Consider the following 21,163-nt stretch of genomic DNA (forward strand, 5'->3'; position numbering starts at 1 on the left):
AGAAAAATTGGGACCCCTGGCCACAATGGGACCTACATTCCAAAAGCAACGGCTAATAGCTGCCTTCAGTAGTGAGTACCAGTACTCTCCCTCTCCTGAATCCCCACCACTCTGCCCCTGTATCCAGCCTGTTTCACGCCGATCCATTGCTTCCTGAAGAAAAGCAGTGACCGCTCTTGGGAACTGTTTTTGCCAAGAGAGCCTCTTCTGTTTTCCTTGGCAGTTTTCAGTTGTCTGAACAGCACTGAATCAGGCACCATCACATCACCGTGTACTCGTTATCTTATGCTTCATTGTGGCTCTCAGCATTTTGCAAGCCTCGGGGTCCTCTGGATACATCTTAAAACTGGTCTCCATTCATTTCGTCGCCACATTTTTTGGAGGGGTTGGATGTTTTCTTCTTGTGGAGTTCAACTAGTACTTTGTCTATCCTTCATATCAACCCCTTGTCAGGTGTGTATTGGGCGAATATCCTTTCCCATTCTGTAGACTGTCTTTGTATTTTGGTCACTGTTTCTTTGGAGGTGCAGAAGCTTCTTAGTTTAAGATAGTCCCATTTGTCTATCTCTACTTTCACTTGCTTGGGCAGTGGCGTGACATCTTTGAAGATACCATTAGCTTCAATGTCATGGAGGGTTTTGCCAACTTTGTCTTCAATGTACTTTATGGATTTCAGTCTGATGATGAGGTCTTTAATCCATTTTGATCTTACTTTTGTACATAGTGTTAGGCAGAGTTCTGAGCCCATTTTTTTGGATGTAGCCTTCCAGTTTTGCCAGCACAATTTGCTAACGAGGCTTTCCTTGCTCCACTTCACATTTCTTGCTCCCTCCTGGGAATATATCTCAGAGAGGCAAAAAAGTATAGTCGAAGTGACATCTGCACTTGTTTGTTCATTGCAGCACTCTTTACAATAGCTAGAATCTGGAAAATACCTGAGTGCCCGAGAACAGATGACTGGTTAAAGAAACTTTGATACATCTACACAATGGAGTACTATGTAGCTGTTAGAAAAGATGAAGTCATGAAATTTATATACACGTGGTACTTCATGGAAAGCATCATGCTAAGTGAAATGAGTCAGAAAGAGAAGGACAGACATAGAAAGATTGCATTCATCTGGGGAAGATAAAGTAACAAAATAGGAGACTAACACCCAAGAATAGCGAGATAAGTACCAGGAGGTTTACTCCATGACTTGGAGGCCAGCCGCACACTCTAGGGGTAAAGGCAGCTCAGATAGAGAAGGGAGCACCAAATAAAGGGTGTTCGGAGGATCCTCCCAGGATGGGAGATGTATGCTGAAAGTAGACTCTAGACCGAACATGATTGCCACTCCGTGCCTCTTTTGTAAACCACAGCACCCAAAAGGAGAGAGAGAACAAAGGGAAATGCCCTGCACAGAGGCAGGGTGGGATGAGGGTGGGGGTGGTGGGAGGGATACTGGGATAATTGGTGATGGAGAATGGGCACTGGTGAAGGGATGGGTGTTTGATCATTGTATAACTGAAACCCAAGCACAAAAATTTGTAAGTCTACAACTGTGCCTCATGGTGTTTCACTAATAATAATTTAAAAAAAAAACTCGTCTCTATGCCTCGTCCTCAGGATTTCCGATTCATGGAGTTTGAGACGGGATCAGAGGGAGTATTTGCAGTTCCCTTGGGTTCACAGGAGAGGCCACTGGTGTGTGACCCATCTTTGGCTAACCAGTGGTGACAGGAGGTGGCGGGAGGCACCTCAGAGTTTTCCAGGAGAATTTCTTTCACTGCCAGTGGCCTCTCTCAGGGCCTGTTTTTGAGACCGGGGTAGAGGATGGAGTCTCCAGCTCATGATACTTGGTTTCTCGAGATCACTGTCGAGCAGATTTAGTGAGAATGGATGTTTTTATGGTGTCGGAGATCGGGCATTTTTTTGGTTTGAGTTCTGGGGACACATCTATACTGCTTGGGAAATACTCTTGGAACTACCAGCAGAGATGCTGAGCAGGAAACACAGGCCTCCCACGTGAAAAACGGGCTCTCAGCATCTAGAGTCAGCTCTGACCTCTTGGTCTTTTTTGTTGTTGTTTGCTTGCTTGGGGGCCACATACAGCAGTGCTCAGGAGTTGCTCTTGGCTCTGCACTCGAGAATTTTTCCTGGCAGTGCTCCAGGGACTATAGGGGCTGCTGGAAATTGAACCTGGGTCCGCTACTGTAAGGCAGATGCCCCCCCGCCCCCCCACTGTACTCTTATTCCAGCCCTCTGTTGGGCTTTTTTGACATCTTATGTACGTCTAGATTGCATTCATGATCCAGACAGTGTCTGACAGGTCAAATCGATTAAGATTCTGTTGAGCACCAGGCAGACATTTGCCTGCGAGATTCCCAGGCTCAGCCTACTGAGCACCCAGCACTGAGCCGGGAATGGCGGCCGAGTTCCACCAGGTGTGGCCCCAAACTAAAGCCAAGCAAAACAAATTCTCCTAGTAGGGGCCAGGAAGGTAGCTTGCAGGACTCCAGTGCAAGTTTTTTGTTGTTGTTGTTTTTGTTTTTTTTTTTTTTTTTTTTTTTTTTTGCTTTTTGGGTCACACCCAGCGATGCATGGGGTTTACTCCTGGTTTATGCACCAGATATTATTACTCTTGGTGGTGCTCAGGGGACCATAAGGGATGCTGGGACTCGAATCTGGTTTGGCCGGGTGCAAGGCAAATGCCCTACCTGCTGTGCTATCACTCCAGCACCTCCTCCCCTCTCCTGCATGTTTTTTTTTTAATTTTTATTAGTGAGACACCATGAGGTACAGTTGTAGACTTACAAATTTTTGTGCTTGGGTTTCAATTATACAATGATCAAACACCCATCCCTCCACCAGTGCCCATTTCCCACCACCAGGGATCCCAGTATCCCTCCCACCCCCCATCCTTCCCACCCCACCCTGCATGTTTTGCCTGTGGCGAGCTGGCTTTGTTGTCCATGACCTGCTAACACCCCACCCCATCCGACTTCTAAAACTGAATGAGAAAGGCTTCAAGCACTGCAGGGTGTGGCCCCAAAGTAGAAAACAAAAAGCAAAATTCTGTTGTTTTTTTTTTAAGCCTTGAAACTAATAATTAGGTTATCTTGTGATTATGTAGCCATTCACTACCCTAGTTCATCGTTGATATTTCTGTACAAAATCAAGAATCATCCCTTTGACTTAAACGTGCAGTTAATGGTTATGTTGATTTGCATATTTATGTGTGTGTATATTTTGCCTGTATCTTTACATTATGGTACCTGACACACATTTTTAGGCAGTGAGTTATGCGGTTTACTTTGAGGGTTGATTATACAGCATTTTCTGTTTTGAATTTGCTCTGGGGCTACACCCGGGTGTACCCAAGTCTTATTCCTGATTCTGCCAGGAATCAGTCCTGGCAGAACTCTGGGAGTATAGGTGCCTGCGATTGAGTCTGGATTGGCTACATACAAAGCAGACCACCCCTACCTGCTGTACTAGCTACACTTCAGTCTTCTTGAGTTTTTGGGGGGCCGGGGGAAGCAGTACCCCTGGCTGTGCTCAGAGATCACTTCTGGCAGGGTTTGGGAGACCATATGTGCTGGAATTCAGACCCAGGTCTGCTACATGCAGGGCAAGTGCCCTACCCCTTATACTATCTCTCCAGCCCCTTCAGTCTTAAAAGAAAAAACAAATTAATCCCTTTACCTCTATTCTCAAAATGAGTGATGGAAGTGTGAAAAAGCATTTTTTCCTTTAAAATACTGATTAGGATCCTCATTCTGATAGTACAGATACAAGTCTTTTTCTTTTTCCTTTTTGCGTCACACCCAGCAATGCTCTGGGGTTACTTCTGGCTCTGCACTCAGGAATCACTCCTGGCGGTGCTTGGGGGACCATGTGGGATACCGAGGATCGAACCCGGGTCAGCTACGTGCAGGGCGAACGCTCTACACGCTGTACTATCGCTCCTGCCCTGACAGATACTTTATTTTAAAAGTTGGGGTGGAGGGAATAAGTGATTACTGTTTTTCAAATTATTTGTACTAACTGCTCTTCCTCCTCATCACTTTATATCTTAATTAAAATTAAACTCCGGAAACCATCCCGAGGAGTTGGTCAGTGAGAGCTTTTGCCAGAACATGATATAGGGGGAAGCGGCGGGGGTGGGGGGGATCGGGGACTTGATTTTAGTAAACTAAACAGCAGTGGGAATTGCACGTCCTGTCTGCATTCCCTCAGCATACTCTTTTATGGGGCTCAGAGCCACGTTGTTCTGAGGGGAGCCAACCCCTGTTTCCCTCTTTCCCCTCAGAGCACTCCAGGGTTCCCCAGAGGGAAGGACGCGGGCCTGGATTTTCACTTTCATAAAGCTGGTTGGAGAATCTGACTCCGAAGGAAACGTGTCACCTCACTCGCGTGTGGTTTTCCGTGACGGGCCGAAGAGTCAAACTGCAATACTTTATTGTTCTCTGTTTCTTCACAGGCTCATGCACAGTTAGTCCGAGAAGTGGATGTGGAGAAGGTGTCTGCTTTTGAGAATCCGTATGTAGATGCAATAAAGAGTTTATGGAATGACCCGGGGATCCAGGAATGCTATGATAGAAGACGAGAATATCAGTTGTCTGATTCTACCAAATAGTGAGTATCCATCAGGAGGCCTTTGTCCCCTGTGCTGCTGTGCTGTTGCTAAGGCTCCTGTCATCTGTGCTGTGTCTGTCTTGTCCGACTCGGTCTCGGACACAGGTGCCAAGCCTGGGCCTACCCTGTAGGTTCAGACCATATTATAAGGGACCCTGTGTCATGAGGGGGGGAGGGGGGAAGGGGAGTGTTTCTTTGTTTTCTATTGTAAAAACAAACCGAGAACTCAAACTCACACTTCACCCACCAACCCATTGAACTTCCTTCCCAATTGAAAACTAGTGATTTCTTCAGTGCATCCACCATTGTGATCCAAACCGTGTGTGCTATATTTTAGTGCAACTGCTTTCCTTTGCTGCATGCTAGAAAACAGCTGCCCACATCGAGAACTGCAAACAGGGTTGATTCTGGCGCCTAAAATGTCAGACTTGGGAGCTTCGAGACCCAGAGGCTGACCGTGCTCTGTGGCAACGTGAAGTAGATGGGTCTGTCTGTGCAGGAAATCACACGGAGTCTGAGCACGCATTCCCAGATTCTTCTGTGAGCTACCCAAAAGAATCACGTGTGCTGGCAGAGAGGCACATCCCAGAAAGATCTATTAATTCTCAAGGTTAAATCTCATTGAGCAGGAAAAGGTGAAGGTTTGCCTCCTAGTTGGATTCGTGTAACCTGGGCTCTAGATAACAGGCGCCCGAGCTGGGGTGTAGCTGCATGTCTGTCGTCGTTGATGATGGTAACCCAGCATTCAGCTTCTGATCCGTGCACAGGGCCTGGGGGGTAAGCAGGAAAGGCACCCCCCCGGCTGAGGAGCGTCTGATGCTGAGCAATGGACTCATTGTTCCACTCTCCTGTTTCAGCCTAGTTGGTCCTGCTCGGACCCGAGTATCAGGCACTCGGCCACAAATGTTGATCTCAACAGGTCTCTTAGATTGCCGTGAATTGGAATCCTGAGGCTGGAGTGTGACCCGGCCTCCTGCGTCGCCTCCTTCCTGCCGCATTCCGGCCTCCTCTCCCTTCTCCCGTCTCTGGGTTCCCGAAATGTCAGTGTGGATTCTCCCTTCTTCTCTGCTTCTTGCTTCCGCACCTTCCGCCTCCTGTCTTAACTCGCAGCCTTTGTCGTCTCCGCCGGCTGCCTTCCTTGCCCTCCTTCCCGAGAGCTCCCACTCTTGAAATCCCTGGGACTGCAGCTGAAAAGATGCTCTCCGCTCTTGTCTGTTCCAAAATCTGCCCCCTCAACCTTTGACCAGCTGTCTGTCTTTTGCTGCTGCCCCCCCGTCCTTCTGTTCCCCTGGCTGTTTCATACTCCCTCTCTCTCCGGTGCTACGGTTGGGTTTGTGCCTTTTTTCCCTGTTCCTGCTCCTCTGGCCTTTCCCTAGTTGGCTGGCCCCTCTACCCTCATCTTTTTTTTTCTTTTTGGGTCACACCCAGCGATGCACAGGAGTTACTCCTGGTTTATGCACTCAGGAATTACTCCTGGCGGTGCTGGGGGACCATATGGGGTGCTGGGAATCGAATCCAGGTTGGCTGCGTGCAAGGCAAACGCCCTACTGCTGTGCTATTGCTCCGGCCCCTCTACCCTCATCTTTATCTCTCTATGTGTTTTGCTTTCTCCCTTTTTGGACCACACCTGGCAGTGCTCAGAGATCACTCCTGCCAGGCTCCAAGGACCATATGGGGTGTCGGGGATTGAACGCAGGTCAGCCACCTGCAAGGCAAATCCCTACCTGCTGTACTATCACTCTAGCCCCAGGAATGGGATTTTTAAATTGCTCACCGTTCTCTTAGATTTGCCATAACCCAAGATTCTCTTGGAATGAATTTACATGGAAAAATCTGCATAGACCCAGTGTAGTATTCTGAATAGAATACAGCTTTAAATGCTGTTCTTTTCAGTATTAGGCTACTGGCCCGCTCTGGGATAAAGTGGTATTTTTTCTTGTGCCACCGAGACCATGTGTAGTTACTTGGTCACTGAATGATGGCGGTTCCCCACCAACTCTTCACTTCATGGTTCCAACTCCAGCTAGGGACTTTTAAAGATTGCTGACCTAGGCAGGCGTGCTTTTGATTTCTCCAAAGCAGGTGCTATTTAATTGTCTTAAACTCCATCTCCCGAGTTCAATTCCTCCGCCCCTCTCGGAGAGCCCGGCAAGCTACCGAGAGTATTCGATATGCCAGACACAGTAACAACAAAGTCTCCAATGGAGACGCTACTGGGCCCGCTCGAGCAAATCGACGATCAACGGGAGGGCCTTTACCTTTACCTTTACCAAACTCCATCTCCCAGGGACAGACGGACCTGTCAGTTCTCGCATTAAACTGACTAGGTGTTAAACTTACAGCGACCGTCTAGTCAGGACAGATCAGGACCTTTTCAGTGAAAGGGGCTTCTTGTCACTTATGGGAACCGTAGACAAGCAAAGACGTTTCCCTTTCTGAACTGTATGAGACTAGGCCACTACTTTTTTTTTGGGGGGGGAGGGGAGTCATTTTTCTTTTATAAAGGTAAAGGCCAAGCTACTGAGAGTATCTTGCCCTGGCAAGCTCCCCGTGACGTATTCGATATGCCAAACACGGTAACAACAAAGTCTCCAGTGGAGACGTTACTGGGCCCGCTCGAGCAAATTGACGAACAACGGGAGGGCCTTTTTCTTTTATATTTATTGTTATTGTTGTTATTGTTTGGGGGAGTACATCTGGCAGTGCTCAAGGCATACTCCTGGCTCTGCGCTCAGGGACTACTTCTGGCAGAGCTCAGAGGACCATCTGGGGTGCCAAAGGTTGAATGTGGGTCGGCCGCCTGCAAGGCAAGTGCCCTCCCTGTCCACTGTACCTTCACTCTGGCCTCTGTTTGTTTTTTTATCTTCTTCACTTTCTCCAGAAGCCTCTGCTAATGCAGAACAGAATCCATATGAGCCTGCACCAGGAGACCAGCTTCATGCTGTGTCCTGGATGTCTCAGCAGACTGTAGGGCAGCACTGAGCATCCTGGCCGCCTGCTCCTGTGCCTGGAGACCTGCGGCTGGGAGCCCCTGTGCTCTCCCATGTCAGCCCCATCCTTGGACCAGGAAACTCTCTGTGTTCACAGCGTGTCCCCAGGGCCCCCTGTGCCTTGCCCTGTGATCTCTGAGGAGGTGTTGATGTTAGGGCACATCCTGACTTCAAGTTCCCGACTAACTGTCCCAGAGCAACTTGGCGGAATTCCCTCCTCTGTCTGCAATGCGTTCGCCACCCTTTTTCCTTTCTGACTTCTAGGAAAATGTAAGGGATGAGAGCGTGAGATTGAGAGCAAATGCAGGGGATTGGGATGGAAGCCAGCTTTCTGCATTCCTGCATCATTTCTGGCACGCTCTCTCTCTCTCTCGCCCTCCCTCCCTCCCCTCCCTGTCCCTCTCCCCCCTCTCTCCCCGTCCCTCATTCTCACTTGCTCTCCTTCCTTTGGCCATTATGGTTTGCCATACAGGCACTAGAAATTATCATGTTTGTCTCTCCCTACTTTCAACTCTCAGTGCGCTAGTGCTCATTTCCAGCTACCATTTTCGTAGTGGTCCCTTCTCTCTTCTAAACTGCCATCCCTCCAACCACTCAGAGCAAGCTTCTAACCATGGACCAGTCATCCCTGCCCTTGTTTCTGTTGTCCTTGGGTATTAGTCTTATAAGCTGTGTTATTTTTGTATCCCACAAATGAGCGCAATCATTGTATGTCTGTCCCTCTTCTTCTGACTCATTTCACTCAACATGATACTCTCCATGTCTGTCCATTTATTATCAAATTTCATGACCTCACTAGTCCTGGTGGCTGCATAGTATTCCATTGTGTAGATGTACGATAGTGTATCCAGTCATCTCTTCTTGGGCTATAGATCAAGAGCGCACCTTGTTTCCTGGACTCTCACACTGGAACTGGCCTGGGCCCTGAGTGCATAGATCGTGCACACATTGTGTTGGTCTATCTGCTGGATTCCTCCACACCCCCATTCCTGCCCCCACACTACCCCTCCCCACTGCCTCAGATCCTGGTCCAGAAGGCCAGGACTGAGGGGAGCAAGTGAGCCAGTCACACATCATGCCACTTGGTGTCTGCCTTGGAAAGAGAAAGACACAGAGAGAGAGAGAGAGAGAGAGAGAGAGAGAGAGAGTGCTGACTGCAGGCTCCTCTCCTCCATCCTCTTCTCCTCTCTCCTGCTTCTGTTTCACCGGTATAAGTGATGACCCCATAGATCCACCGATGGGCGGGTGCCATTATTTCCCTGGGCAAAATGTGGGCACTGTGTCTTTTTGGCTTTTGTAGATAAACTGAATTTTAAGAGCTGAAAGCTTCCCGACATTTTCCTACTGCTTTCAGAGCTGTGGGGTCTGGGAAGTTCTGAGAGTGGCTGATCACTCACAGTGTGTTCGCTTCCAACCATTACCATGCACACCCTTCACCCCGAGAAGGGAGACTGTTCTTTCCCTCACACAAAGGAGGAAATCAGTTCTCAGAGACGTTGTGTAGCTTATTCAGGGCCAGACAGTAGTGAACGGAGCTGAACTAGAATTAAAACTTGATCTCCCTGGAAACCAATTTTTTTTTTGCGGGTTTAGACAGTTTATCCATACCTAACAGTGCTCAGGAGTGAGCTCTGGCAGTTCTTCCTCACTCCTGGTTACCATCTGCTGTGCAGGACCAGGATGCGACCCAGTTAGCCACACGCAAAGGCAAGCGCCTTTACCTTCTCTAGCCCCAGAACCCCGACCTATTTGTTTCCTTGGTTTTGTTTGGGGGCCACACCCAGCAGGGCGTAGGGCTTAACTACTGACTCTGTCCTTAGGATCACTCTCGGTGGGCTCACGGGCCATATGGGGTGCCAGCCTCGAACCCAGGTAGAAAAGTCTGAGAGGCTTGACTATGTTTAGAGAAAGTGCACAGTAAACAGATGGTCGTAGGTTTACTCTCCTTGTTTTCTCGGGTTCACCACCTGCTAATATAATGAGACATCAGGTCAAATGAGTTCACTGCCTACGGTACCAAAACTCTGACATTATCCAGACAACAGCTCTCCGTCAGGATGGCATGTGGCAAGAAAAGAGAATTCCCACCAGCCTTGGGAGAAAGGCTGCCGTATCCATGTTCACAGCAAGAGACCAAACAGCCCCACGTCTTGTTTTACTGAAGTCCTCCATGGAGTTAATTGAGCAGAAACCTTCGAAGTTTCATGTGTCTCTGAGCCCAGAAACCCAAAGTACATGAATAAATTGACTTAGACATGAATCGGCTTTGGAGTTGACTTATAACTTGATTTTTGATTTTTAAGACACACAGGAAATTTGAATGTTGAATTTAAAATGCAAAGAGCATTTAAGTTGATTTGGGGGCCACACCCAGTGGTGTTCCTGGATGCCCCTGGCTCTGTGCTCAGGGGTCATTTTTGGTGGGGCTTGGAGGATCATATGGAGCCCAGGGATCAAACCAGGGTCTTCCACATGCAAGACAAGCACGCTAAGCCCTCCACTATCTATCTGGCCACACAAATGGAATTTTAAGATTTTTAGCCAGGCTGGCACGATAGCACAGCAGGGAGGGCGTTTGCCTTGCGCATGGCCGACCCTACCGACCCGGGATCAATTCCTCCACCCCTCTCGGAGATCCCGGCAAGCTACCGAGAGTATCTCACCCTCACGGCAAAAGCCTGGCAAGCTACCCGTGATGTATTTGATATGCCAAACACAATAACAAGTGTCACAATGGAGACGTTACCGGGCCAACTCGAGCAAATCGATGAACAACGGGAGTGACAGTGACAGTGACAGTGACAAGATTTTTAGCACAACTACTTCATACCGGACCAAATCCTTGTTGAAGTGATAACCTTGTAAAATAGTGCCTGACTGATGAATCAAACTTGAACGCCACAGCCTTTGGCTTTGACTCATGTCTATCCCATCCCAACTGTGCTGCTTGTGTGAAGATAATGAAAGAAGCATAAACCTGCCACAGGTTTGGGAGGCCAACTTGAGAGTCAGACGGGGTTGGAACGTTAGAGCCATAGGTATTCTGCCTCTTCAACAACGGAAGCCTCATTTACTGCAGACAAGGCATTGATCTGCAACCTCGAGATTCTTTGATTCTTTGGAATCCTTTAATTATTTTACAGTAAACTGCCTTTCTTGAAAAAATTATCGTATGCAATCCAGTGAAAACCTGGTACCTCTTCCACATTTACTGTGATCACCAGGAACAGATAGATTATTTTGTTTATAAATTCCTAAACATCTGTCTTGAGCAATGATGAAGGCAATGATTTTGAATATGTTGGTTTTCTTTTGAAGAGTGATATTAATAACACAGGGTGTCAGTTTTTCACTGGAGTGACGTATTCTATTTTTGTTTTATTTGGTTTTCTAATAAGGCCTATCTCCTAATAGACTTTGCAAGAGTGAAGCAAGCAAGCAAAAAGAAAAAACAAAATTTTTTAAAAAAAACCCAATGTCTTCCACAATGAACTCAGCTAGTACAGTTGAATCAAATGTTTTAATAATAGTAAGTTTTAATAGTAATAATTTTAATAAACCAGGACAAGACTTACAGGCTTTTTGTCAGCGTACATGATTTATCTAGGGGAGAAGAGGGACCCGTTCTCTTTATTTGTACTCCCATCACCAAGTCCGATTCTGATGTGCTTTATTATCTCTGTGGTTTCTTGCTCTAAAGTGAACATTTGATTTTGATGTATAATTTAGTTAAAGGAGCAGAGCCTTTAACTAAAATTATAGATAAATTTCATCCCGATGAAAGGAAATTTCTCTTTTGTGGTTTTGTTTGGGGACCATATCTGCCTTACACATGGTTCTCTGCTCAGGGATCACTCCTGGCAGGCCCTGGGGACCATGTGGGGTGAAACAGAGTTGGCCGCATGCAAGGCCAATACTCTTGTCACTGTTAGGACTGCAGTCCCAACAGAAGGAAGCTTCTGTCCCTAAGCACCAGCAACCAGCTTCAGTTGGCTGCAGAGTGAGGCAGAGGCTCTCTCCTGCCCCCTTCTGCTCTGACTGAGTCAAGCTTCTGATCACCAGAACTTTCTGGTCACTGACCCTGGGCCTGTCCCTTGCCAGACCGCGGGCCCCTCAAGGAGCAATTAATCCTTGGGGCTGGAGTGATAGCACAGCAGGTAGGGCGTTTGCCTTGCACGTGGCCAACCCGGGGTTCGATTCCCAGCATCCCATAGGGTCCCCTGAGCACCGCCAGGGATACTTCCAGGAGTAACCCCTGTGCATCGCCAGGTGTGACCCAAAAAGAAAGAAAAATAAAAAGGAGCGAATCCTGCCTTTCTTTTCCACTGAGCTTCTCACACGGTGCCTTGCACGGTGTCTCAGCTTCCAGCGAGCTGTGTTGTAAGACAACTGGGTAAGGAAAGTTGAGTGCATAGCATGTCTTTGCTGCCGTCTTCCCGTCTCTCTCCTGGCTGCTTTTCTGACTCCAGATTCCCTTCTCTCTGAAGGTGCAGCCTGTGCCCCGGCCATTTCTCGACAATACCCTTCAGTGCCTATTGTTTGTAGCCTCTTTCCCTTCCTACTGCATCCTTAGTTAACAGCTCATGCTTCAGCACTTGATTATTTCTGAATTGATTCATCTGTGGTGTCTTTTGTTTCTCAGGTAGCCCGGTGGCCCCAAAGGCAAATACATATTCATGCACATGTACATATTGTATCAAGTCCCTGTGCCCACCTCTCCCAACACCCACAATGCTTTAAATTTAATATATAACAGATTGTCAACAGTATGTGTAAAATAAATGAATTAAGTATTGCCATTGCATTTCAAGACTGACTGGGGGGGGAGAATATTCTAATGTTCTTTGATGATGATTTAGAAACATAAAAATTGTGTCAAAATTAGTTAACAGAGAGGAGCAGGAGAGGTAGTCCAGCAGGTAGGGTGTTTGCCTTGCAGGCAGCCTCCCAAATTTGATCCTTGGCCTGCCATATTGTTCCCCCAACCTCTGCCTGGTGTGATTCCTGAGTTTAGTAAAGCCAGGAGTGGGCCCTGAATACCTCCTGGTGTGGCCCTTAAACAAACAAAATTATCAAGAGCTTTGGAGGTTAACATATAAGGGCCAGAGAGATAGCATGGTGGGTAGAGTGCTTGTTTTGCACGTGGCCGATCTGGGTTTGGTCCCCAGCATCCCATGTGGTTACCTGAGCACCACTGGGTGTGGCCCCAAAAACAGTACCCAGAAAGAGATGAACAAATTAACAAAACAAAAGAGATATAATTCAAAAATCTTCATCTCTTTCTCTCACTCTGTCTGTGTTTCTCTCTGTCTTGGTTGGGAGGCAGGTAGGTCACACTGAGCTGTGTTCAGGGCTTGCTCTTGGCTCTGTGCTCAGGGGTCACCCTAGAACTATATGCAGCGCCAGAGATGAAAACAGCTCTGTCACTTGCAAGGCTTACCCTTATATAGTCCTTCAGCACCACTCTCTCTTCTTTATATCTCCTTATCTCTTGTTTTATTCTTGTTTTTAGTTATAAAGTCAGTTTATTTGCTTGGACAGTCGACTGGAGAGTCTCTTTGCTGTGGCCAGTGCTGAGAGACACATTGGACCTGTTCCCCATTTGACACTCATGGCCTCAGGTTGTTTTTTTTTTTTTTTTTTTTTAGTGAGACACCATGAGGTACAGTTATAGACTTACAAATTTTTGTGCTTGGGTTTCAGTTATACAATGATCAAGTACCCATCCCTCCACCAGTGCCCATCCTCCACCACCATGGGTCCCAGTATCCCTCCCACCCCCCATCTCCCCCATCCCACCCTGCCTCTGTGGCAGGGCATTCCCCTTTGTTCTCTCTCTCCTTTGGGGTGTTGTGGCTTGCAAAAGAGGCATTGAGTGGCACTCATGTTTGGTCTATGGTCTACTTTCAGCATGCTTCTCCTGTCCTGAGAGCATCCTCCCAACATCCTTTATTTGGTACTCTATCTGAGCTCCCTTGTCCCCTAGCATGTGTGGCTGGCCTCCAAGCCATGTAGTAAAATCAGGCCTCAGGTTTTTGAACCAAATAGAAGATTCACAAAATGCTGAAGCTGCTTACCAAATGAAGTTGTACCCTCTTCCTGTGACATGTTTAATTTGATCTAAAAATCTGACTTTCAAGGTTGATTTAGTTCTTTGGGAGAGAAAAGTTGAAATGTTAATGGCCTGAGAATTAGTATAGGAGGGCAGTTGCCTGGCACCTAGCCAACGTGGTTCCATCCCCACAACCCAGTATAGTCTCCTAAGCACCACTAGGACTTGCTCCTGACAACTGCAGGGTATGATCCAAAACCCTCCCACCCACCCACGCCAAAGAAAAAAGATCAAAATGAATGCATGATTTGATCCATAGAATATTCTCCCTCGAGTAGTTTTCATTCATCACTATGAGATTACCACTTACTTGCCCAACCCCATGAATCATTTTTGTTTTAAACATGCAGTATAGTATCGGAAACCCTTTTTATGAATAAAATTTCTAATGAAGACCATACCTTCCTAAATGTGATCCATGGTATGCCAGGTATTAAAGAGAAAAAAAGGAAATTGATTTACCCAAAACAAGTAGCTCTTCAAGAGTCATAAGAATTGGTGCCAGACGAGATTAGTACCAGGAATTTTGCTCCATGGCTTGAGGGCCAGCCACACATGCTAGGGGGAAAGGAAGCTCAGATAGAGAAGGGAGCACCAAATAAAGGGTGTTGGGAGGATCCTCCCAGGGTGGGAGAAGCATGCTGAAAGTAGACTATAGACCGAACATGATTGCCACTCAAAGCCTCTTTTGCAAACCACAACGCCCAAAAGGAGAGAGAGAACAAAAGGGAATGCCCTGCCACAGAGGAAGGGTGGGATGGGGGTGGGAGGGATACTGGGATCTGTGGTGGTGGGAAATGGGCACTGGTGGAGGGATGGGTATTTGATCATTGTATAATTGAAACCCAAGCACAGAAATTTGTAAGTCTCCAACTGTGCCTCATGGTGTCTCAGTAATAAAGAGAGAGAGAGAGAGAGAGAGAGAGAGAGAGAGAGAGAGAGAGAGAGAGAGAGAATTGGGGCCAGAGATAATACAGCAGGTAGGGCACTTGCCTTGCACACGGCCAACCCAGATTTGGTCCCTGGCACTCCCTAAGGTCCCACAAGCTCTCTAAGAGTGATCCTTGAGTGCAGGAGCCAGAAGTCACACCTGAGTAGTACTGGGTGTGACGCATAGAAACCCATTAGGGCCAGCAATATTTGTTGGAAGTAACCCTTTGCTCTAAACCAGCATAGTAGCCAGCTTCTCAGTAACCAGAGGGTCTGCCAGGTGTGGGGGCCTGGTTTTCCCTTAAGTTCACTTTGACCATCTTTTGCTTCCTCTGTTTGTACCGTTGTGGTCACATGCCACTTCACTGTGGCCATGTGCTTCTGGTTTCTTCTTAGCGTCTATGGCTGTGACAGTGTCAAGTCAGCTCTCGTGGCACGATCTAGCTTTCAGGTCCCAGAAGACTCACTCATGCGCTGACAATGAGGTCTTCATAAAAAAAAAATGTTTTAAATGAAGTCGACCCAGTTTTCCTAACCTTCTTTTCAATAATTAAAAATGTGGACTTCTACCCGAAGTAATTTTCTTTTTTTTTTTTTCCCCTTTATTTTATTTTATTTTTTTTAAAAGTTGTAGATTTACAATTTTTTGTGCTTGGGTTTCAATTATACAATGATCAGATACCCATCCCTCCACCAGTGCCCATTTTCCACCACCATGGATAATATCCCTCCCACCCCCATCCCCCCATCCCCCCTGTCTCTGTGGCAGGGCAATCCCCTGTGTTCTCTCTCTCCGTTTGGGTGTTGTGGTCTGCAAAAGAGGCATTGAGTGGCAAACATGTTCAGTCCATAGTCTACTTTCGACATGCATCTCCCCTCCTGGGAGGATCCTCCAAACATCCTTTATTTGGTGCTCCCTTCTCTATCTGAATACCCGAAGTAATTTTCGATGTGACAGTGGCATCTAAAAACTGACTTCAACTCTGAATTGGGTGCCTGAGCGGAAGCGTTAAAATCTGTATCATACAGCACATGCTACTCTTGATGCCCCAATGGGCCATTTTTTATTTTCACACTGTTTATTTGGGCTGGTTGCTAATGTCAAGAGTTTTTGGGTTTTTTGTTTTGTTTTGTTTTTGCCACTCACCACCCACAGGTTTTTGCCTCCAGAGGCCCTAGTTCTTGAGGGTTGTATGCTTATTACTTGCTTTAAAAGTATTCAGCCCCACTTTCAGGGAAATATGTTCTACTTGCCGCATTAGCTCTGGTTTTTCTCTTCCCTTCAATACTAAAACAAGCTCCCTAATTTTAATTTTTTAATGATTCAGTTTTCAGTTCTCTTGCCAATGATAGGTGGTGGGATTTTATTTTCCATTTATTTACTTATTTACCTTTTAATTTTCTTTTTCTTTTGGTTCTGTGGGTGGCCACGCATGGTAGTGTATAGTGGTCACTCTTGGAGGTGCTGGGTGTGGTTCCCAGCATGCTTTGGGTGGGGGGCGGTGTCCAGGCAGACCTGAGAGTTCAATCTGGATCCACTGCATGCACTCCAGCCCATTGACCAATCTCTCTATCCCTGTGTCTGTTCCTTTTTAATTAAAAATTTTAAGCAAACTCCTGAAGTTGGAGCTTAAATTAAATTTGAAGGTCTTTTCAAAACTCTCAAAACTAAGGAACAATTGGAATTTCTTCTGAAACTATTCAAGAGAGAAAATACATTAATATTATTTGAACATAATATTTTTGTGACTTCTAAGTTGTTCTCTATTTTTCATCTTTTGAAGTCATGGTTTATATCCCCATAATTACTTCTTACTTTTTTTTCTCCTAGTCAGACATGACTCTGAAGTTATATGTATAAAGAAAGTAGCAGTTTTATATTTATTTATAATTTGGTGGCATGATTTCCTTCATTGTTTCATGCAAATCATACGAGAGAAGGGTGTTTTGTGAATTATCACCAAGTATTAGGAATAGTTCAAAGAGATTCTTGGAAAACAACTGTCAAAAAAAGTATAAACATTCATGGCATTTCTAATTCATCCCATCATTTCTCTTCTTCCCATAACCCTCTTCTTTCCTTCGAGTTGGTAATATTTTTGCAGGCAGGGATCTTCTCTTGTGAATTTTCTATCCTAGTACCTACCAGAATGTCATGGTCAGAATGTGCTGTTAAATTGCAGAAGTCCTTGCATGGCAAGAAAAAGATTATTGAGTTTTATTTGCTCCATAAATCCTTGTTGTTGCATTGCTTTTCACCAAAACCCTTCAGCGTTCTCTTTGTTCCATTAAAGCAGATGTGTCAGAATTTGTCAGTTACCCTAGTACTCCTCCCTCAGTTTTCCCTGAATTGGGATTACAAGGCCTAACAACTTCAGAATGATGGGTATAAACACATAATATCCATTACATAATTTAGCCAGGCCCTAAAGAAGAGCAGGAAGCACCGTTATTAGATAAACAAATGCTGCTTTTCCTTTCTGCATTGTCTTTGTATTAATCAAAAGCATTTTAGCACAAAATTTACTTATTTCATAACCCAGGCCCGTAATAGTCCAGAGAGCTAATTGTGTAAAGATAGGTCACAATATCTCAGAGCCTTTGTGTTCTCTTACAAGGTATAGAAGCTGCTCTTCGGACCACTACAGTAACACACACGCCCTCCCCAAATAAAAGTTCTGATTTGGATCCCATGTTAAGTATTTGCTTTGATCTGGCCCCTAGCTGAATATTGCTGGACCAGCCAAGACTCAAGGACCCCTGCGTGGTTAGGGTCCATCACATATAGGGGGAAAAATTCTTTTTTAAAATCAGCTGTCAAGTTCTCGATTATTAAATGTCTCAAAGCCATGGCAAGATATTTCATCCCTGTGAGTGGAAAGAGGGAGAGGGAGGTGATTTTAACCAGCTAAATTAGTTTCTAGTGGACCTTTCACTGTGTCTCGTCTCTGAGCAGTTCGATAAATCTCGTGTATGATACGACGGAGCTTTTCCTGACCCTGGAGAATGCTGTGCCAGCGACTTGTCACACATCCATTGCCTTGGAAATGGACCTTGCGCCTGTCCCCATAGCACCACCCTGAGAATGACCTCAGCAGCCACTCAAAACCAGCCCTACAAAAACAAAATCAGAGCTAAAATTAACTCCCTGAATTTACACTGTGGTATAAATGTGTTCAGCCCTCGGTGTTTCTTTGCAAAAGGTTTAGTGAATGGAATAATCCGATGTGAGCCCACAAACCCCTGCCTCCCCACTGTCCACCTGTTTTGTTCCTCAGAATATGGAGCGTTTTCCAGGCAAAGCACAGTTCCGTTAAGGGATTATCCATTCCCTACACTCCGAAGATAACAAGCAGCAACAACAAAGGGCGTGTTGTGGCCAGAACTCCCATTTTAGGAAGATTAAACAGGTTCCCCCCTCCCCCGAGGAAATGGGGAATAAGGACGATGGTGTGAGTGCCTGCCTCTCTGACCCCAGAACCAGGCCAGCGTTTGGGCTGGGGGTAGCAGTTCCCTGTGCTGTTTGTCCCTGCTGGTGGGGGGCGTGAGTCTCTGCCCGCACCCTGCCTGCCGCACAGATGGTCTGCTTTGCTCCCGCCCTGCTGTCTCTGGGGCCCCCCAGCTCTCGGGGAGGCAGATCATTTGGCGTTTGCTTGCAGGAGATGGTTTCATTGGTTTCTGCCTTCTTTCTGGTTGGGTTGAGTTTCGAGCTGCTGCTGTAAATGGTAACTGGCAGATATTGAAGCGGCTCCTGTTAGGTTTTTTTTTTCTTTCCCCTTGAAGCGAGTGCAGAGAGCCTTTCTGCGCCATTCCACTAAGGCCAAGCCCTGAAGCCTTATCAGGAATGGCTCTCTGCCATGATTATGGCCATCCCGGGAACCAGGGGCAGACTGCAGTGCCCAGCAAGCAGGTGGCACTGAGTAGCAGTGATGGAGCCCTTAGGCTCTATGATCTATGGGGACATTAACAGGAGCAAAGGGCATTCTGAGGACAGTCTTCCTGCATGCAGGGATGCTCCAGTCAGTCCGTTGATACACCTGCATTCATGGAAAGCAGTCACTGACAACACAGTAGAGCAAAGGCTCTGAGAGTCCTTTCAGAGACACGTGTGTGTGTGTGTGTGTGTGTGTGTGTGTGTGTGTGTGTGTGTGTGTGTGCGCGCATGCATGCATGCATGCTCTGCCTCCGTCTCACCCTGCCATGTGTTCAGGGTGCTCTGTCTGCCTTCTAACTCGAAAAGAGACGAGGAAGTTTCTGACGTGCATCGTGATGGTGATTACCCACTTCCGGTGCGGGTTCTTGAAAGTCTCCTGGGCAAACGGAGTGAGAACCACTGCTGCATTATTTGTTCGTCCCCATAAAACAAACCTGGTCAGCTCTCCCGCAGGGCTCCGCAGGCACATGCATTCTCAACCCTCTGTGCTCCCCCTCCCTTGGCATGGAGTTGGAGCAAGTGTCTGAGCTAGCTTCCTGGTGGGCTCAGAAGTTCTCTTGAGCCTCTGATCTGAATTCAGGGTTTGTGTCGGGTCCTTAAATGGTGAGGATGGTCTTGTGGATTTCCAATAGATGTTTGAGTTTTTCAGAGGCGTGTTTGCGTTTTCTGTCTGTCATGTCCATAGTCTCATAGGCACCGTTTCCCTCAGTCCCCTATAATAGTCTCATATAATAGAGATATTGAAAGACTTATACAAGTCAACAGTCAGTTTATTGCCAACTCAACCTACGCTGATGTGTTTGGTGTGAGCACTTACTGCTGTGCGGGAGGAAGGCCCAGGGAGATAACTTTTTTTTTTGTCTTGAAGTATCAATATGCCTCAAAGGGGCAATAATATCATTTCCCAGGGTCAGGACAGTAATACAGCGGGTAAGTATTTGATCCTGGCATTCCATATGGTCCCCTGAGCCGGCCTAAACATAGGGCCAGAAGTAAACCCTGAGCACTGCAGGGTACGGCCCCAAAACAAAACAAACAAAAACCCAATAATATCATTTCCTTGTTCCAATCAGATTTGTTATTCCAGGAAACTAGAAGACAATGTTAAAATTGTTTTCCACATTTAGTTTTAAATATAATATCATTAATATGGAAATACTGCTTAGTCCGAATGATATTCACATAAATGCCAAAACCAAATTTCAGCATGGGAAATCCAACATCCAACAAATAATATGGAAGTACCGAGGCAGGAGTGATGAAGGGCAAGGCAAAGTGCTTATCCAAGGCCGGTGTCAGCTAAGTCTGTGATTTGCTGAGTTTCACCAGGCTTATACTGGGCATTTTCTGGTCCCTGTCTTAGTACTCCCTGCCTGACTTGTGGACATAAAGATCAAGAATCTGATGCCTTCCATTGTGTAAACATAGAAAGGCAGCAACTGTCTATCCCACCACCCGCATTTGGTAGTCTCAAGCCGCTTCCCCCACCCCAGGGAGGTTGATGGGGATGGGCAGGCCCATTGGTGGGCAGGCCAAAAGAAAGAAGGAAACGAGGGCCAGGCTGGTGGGTCTTAGTTGCAGCTTATTCCAATCCTCTCTTCATTCTCCTCTGATTCTCCTCCTGCTTCTTCCTCCCCCATGCTACTTCATTCTCCTCCTCAGTCCCCCTTCATTCTCCTTCTGGCTCTGGAATCTGGATCTGGATCCCCCAGCCCACTCTTACAGTCTAGTTAAATCCCCAAAACCACGAGGGGTTGGGGCTTACACATAGGTGTGGTCACAATCAATAGGGTTAAAGTTCTTTCCCTCAGGGGATACTTCTTCTGGGACAAATCTCTCAGCAGGATGACCCACCCTAGAGCGGAATCCCATGGGTGTGTTTCTCCTCTCCTTGTCCAACAAACATACAAGCATTCATAATATTAATCATTTTGTATGGACACAGTAAGAAATGCATTAAGCTTATAGAATTGCTCTCCTAGGGCCATCTCGGTCTCAGACTACAGTGCCCAGGCCAGATAGTCTTTCCTATCCCTAGCAGGATCCTAGTCTTGTCAATACTTTTGAATCATAACAGCATCTGTCCATGATCCAGCTCTTAACTTATATTTAAGAATCTTGGCCGGGCCCATTTCGATGCCAGGGCAGCTCATAGCTTGCCCTGGGTCCATTCACTCCCTCCTCAGGACCCTGCTTTTGAGGTGCTAGGAACTAAAGGCAACTGAGACTTAAGTCGAGAAAGCAGATGCCTGAGAGTGAATAATATTCAAAGCCAATTAAATCCTAAGTTACAAAAGCATAATATTGACTGTCTTCCTGTATCTATACAAAAAGGACATTGCTTTAAAGTAAACTACTCGTAAGACATAAAGAGAGGAGAAAGATAATATTTCACTCATACATATAAAATCATAGATTTCTGAGGAATCTGACCTTACAAGTTAACAGAGTCTGTTTAGGGGTAAAAGCTGATTAACTGGTTGGGGAGGAGAGCATAGAGAAGTGGTTACAGATAAAGAAAGGAATGGGAGTGACTTGGGAGCACTGTGATGGGTGTAACCTGATAAACTTAAGCTC

At 46.4% G+C, this 21,163-nt stretch overlaps 1 protein-coding gene across 1 annotated transcript in view; it reads left to right on the forward strand.

Moving 5' to 3' along the window:
• Positions 1-21,163, forward strand: part of LOC130027969 (guanine nucleotide-binding protein G(q) subunit alpha) — a 278,643-nt gene that overhangs the window by 205,695 nt on the left and 51,785 nt on the right. Inside the window, exon 3 of the mRNA XM_056118723.1 lies at positions 4,466-4,620. Coding sequence (XP_055974698.1) covers positions 4,466-4,620 — 155 coding nt within the window. The remainder of the gene's footprint in view (positions 1-4,465; positions 4,621-21,163) is intronic.

The sequence above is a fragment of the Sorex fumeus genome, unplaced genomic scaffold, assembly GCF_029834395.1.
Source record: "Sorex fumeus unplaced genomic scaffold, SorFum_2.1 ptg000038l, whole genome shotgun sequence".
NCBI lineage: Eukaryota > Metazoa > Chordata > Mammalia > Eulipotyphla > Soricidae > Sorex > Sorex fumeus.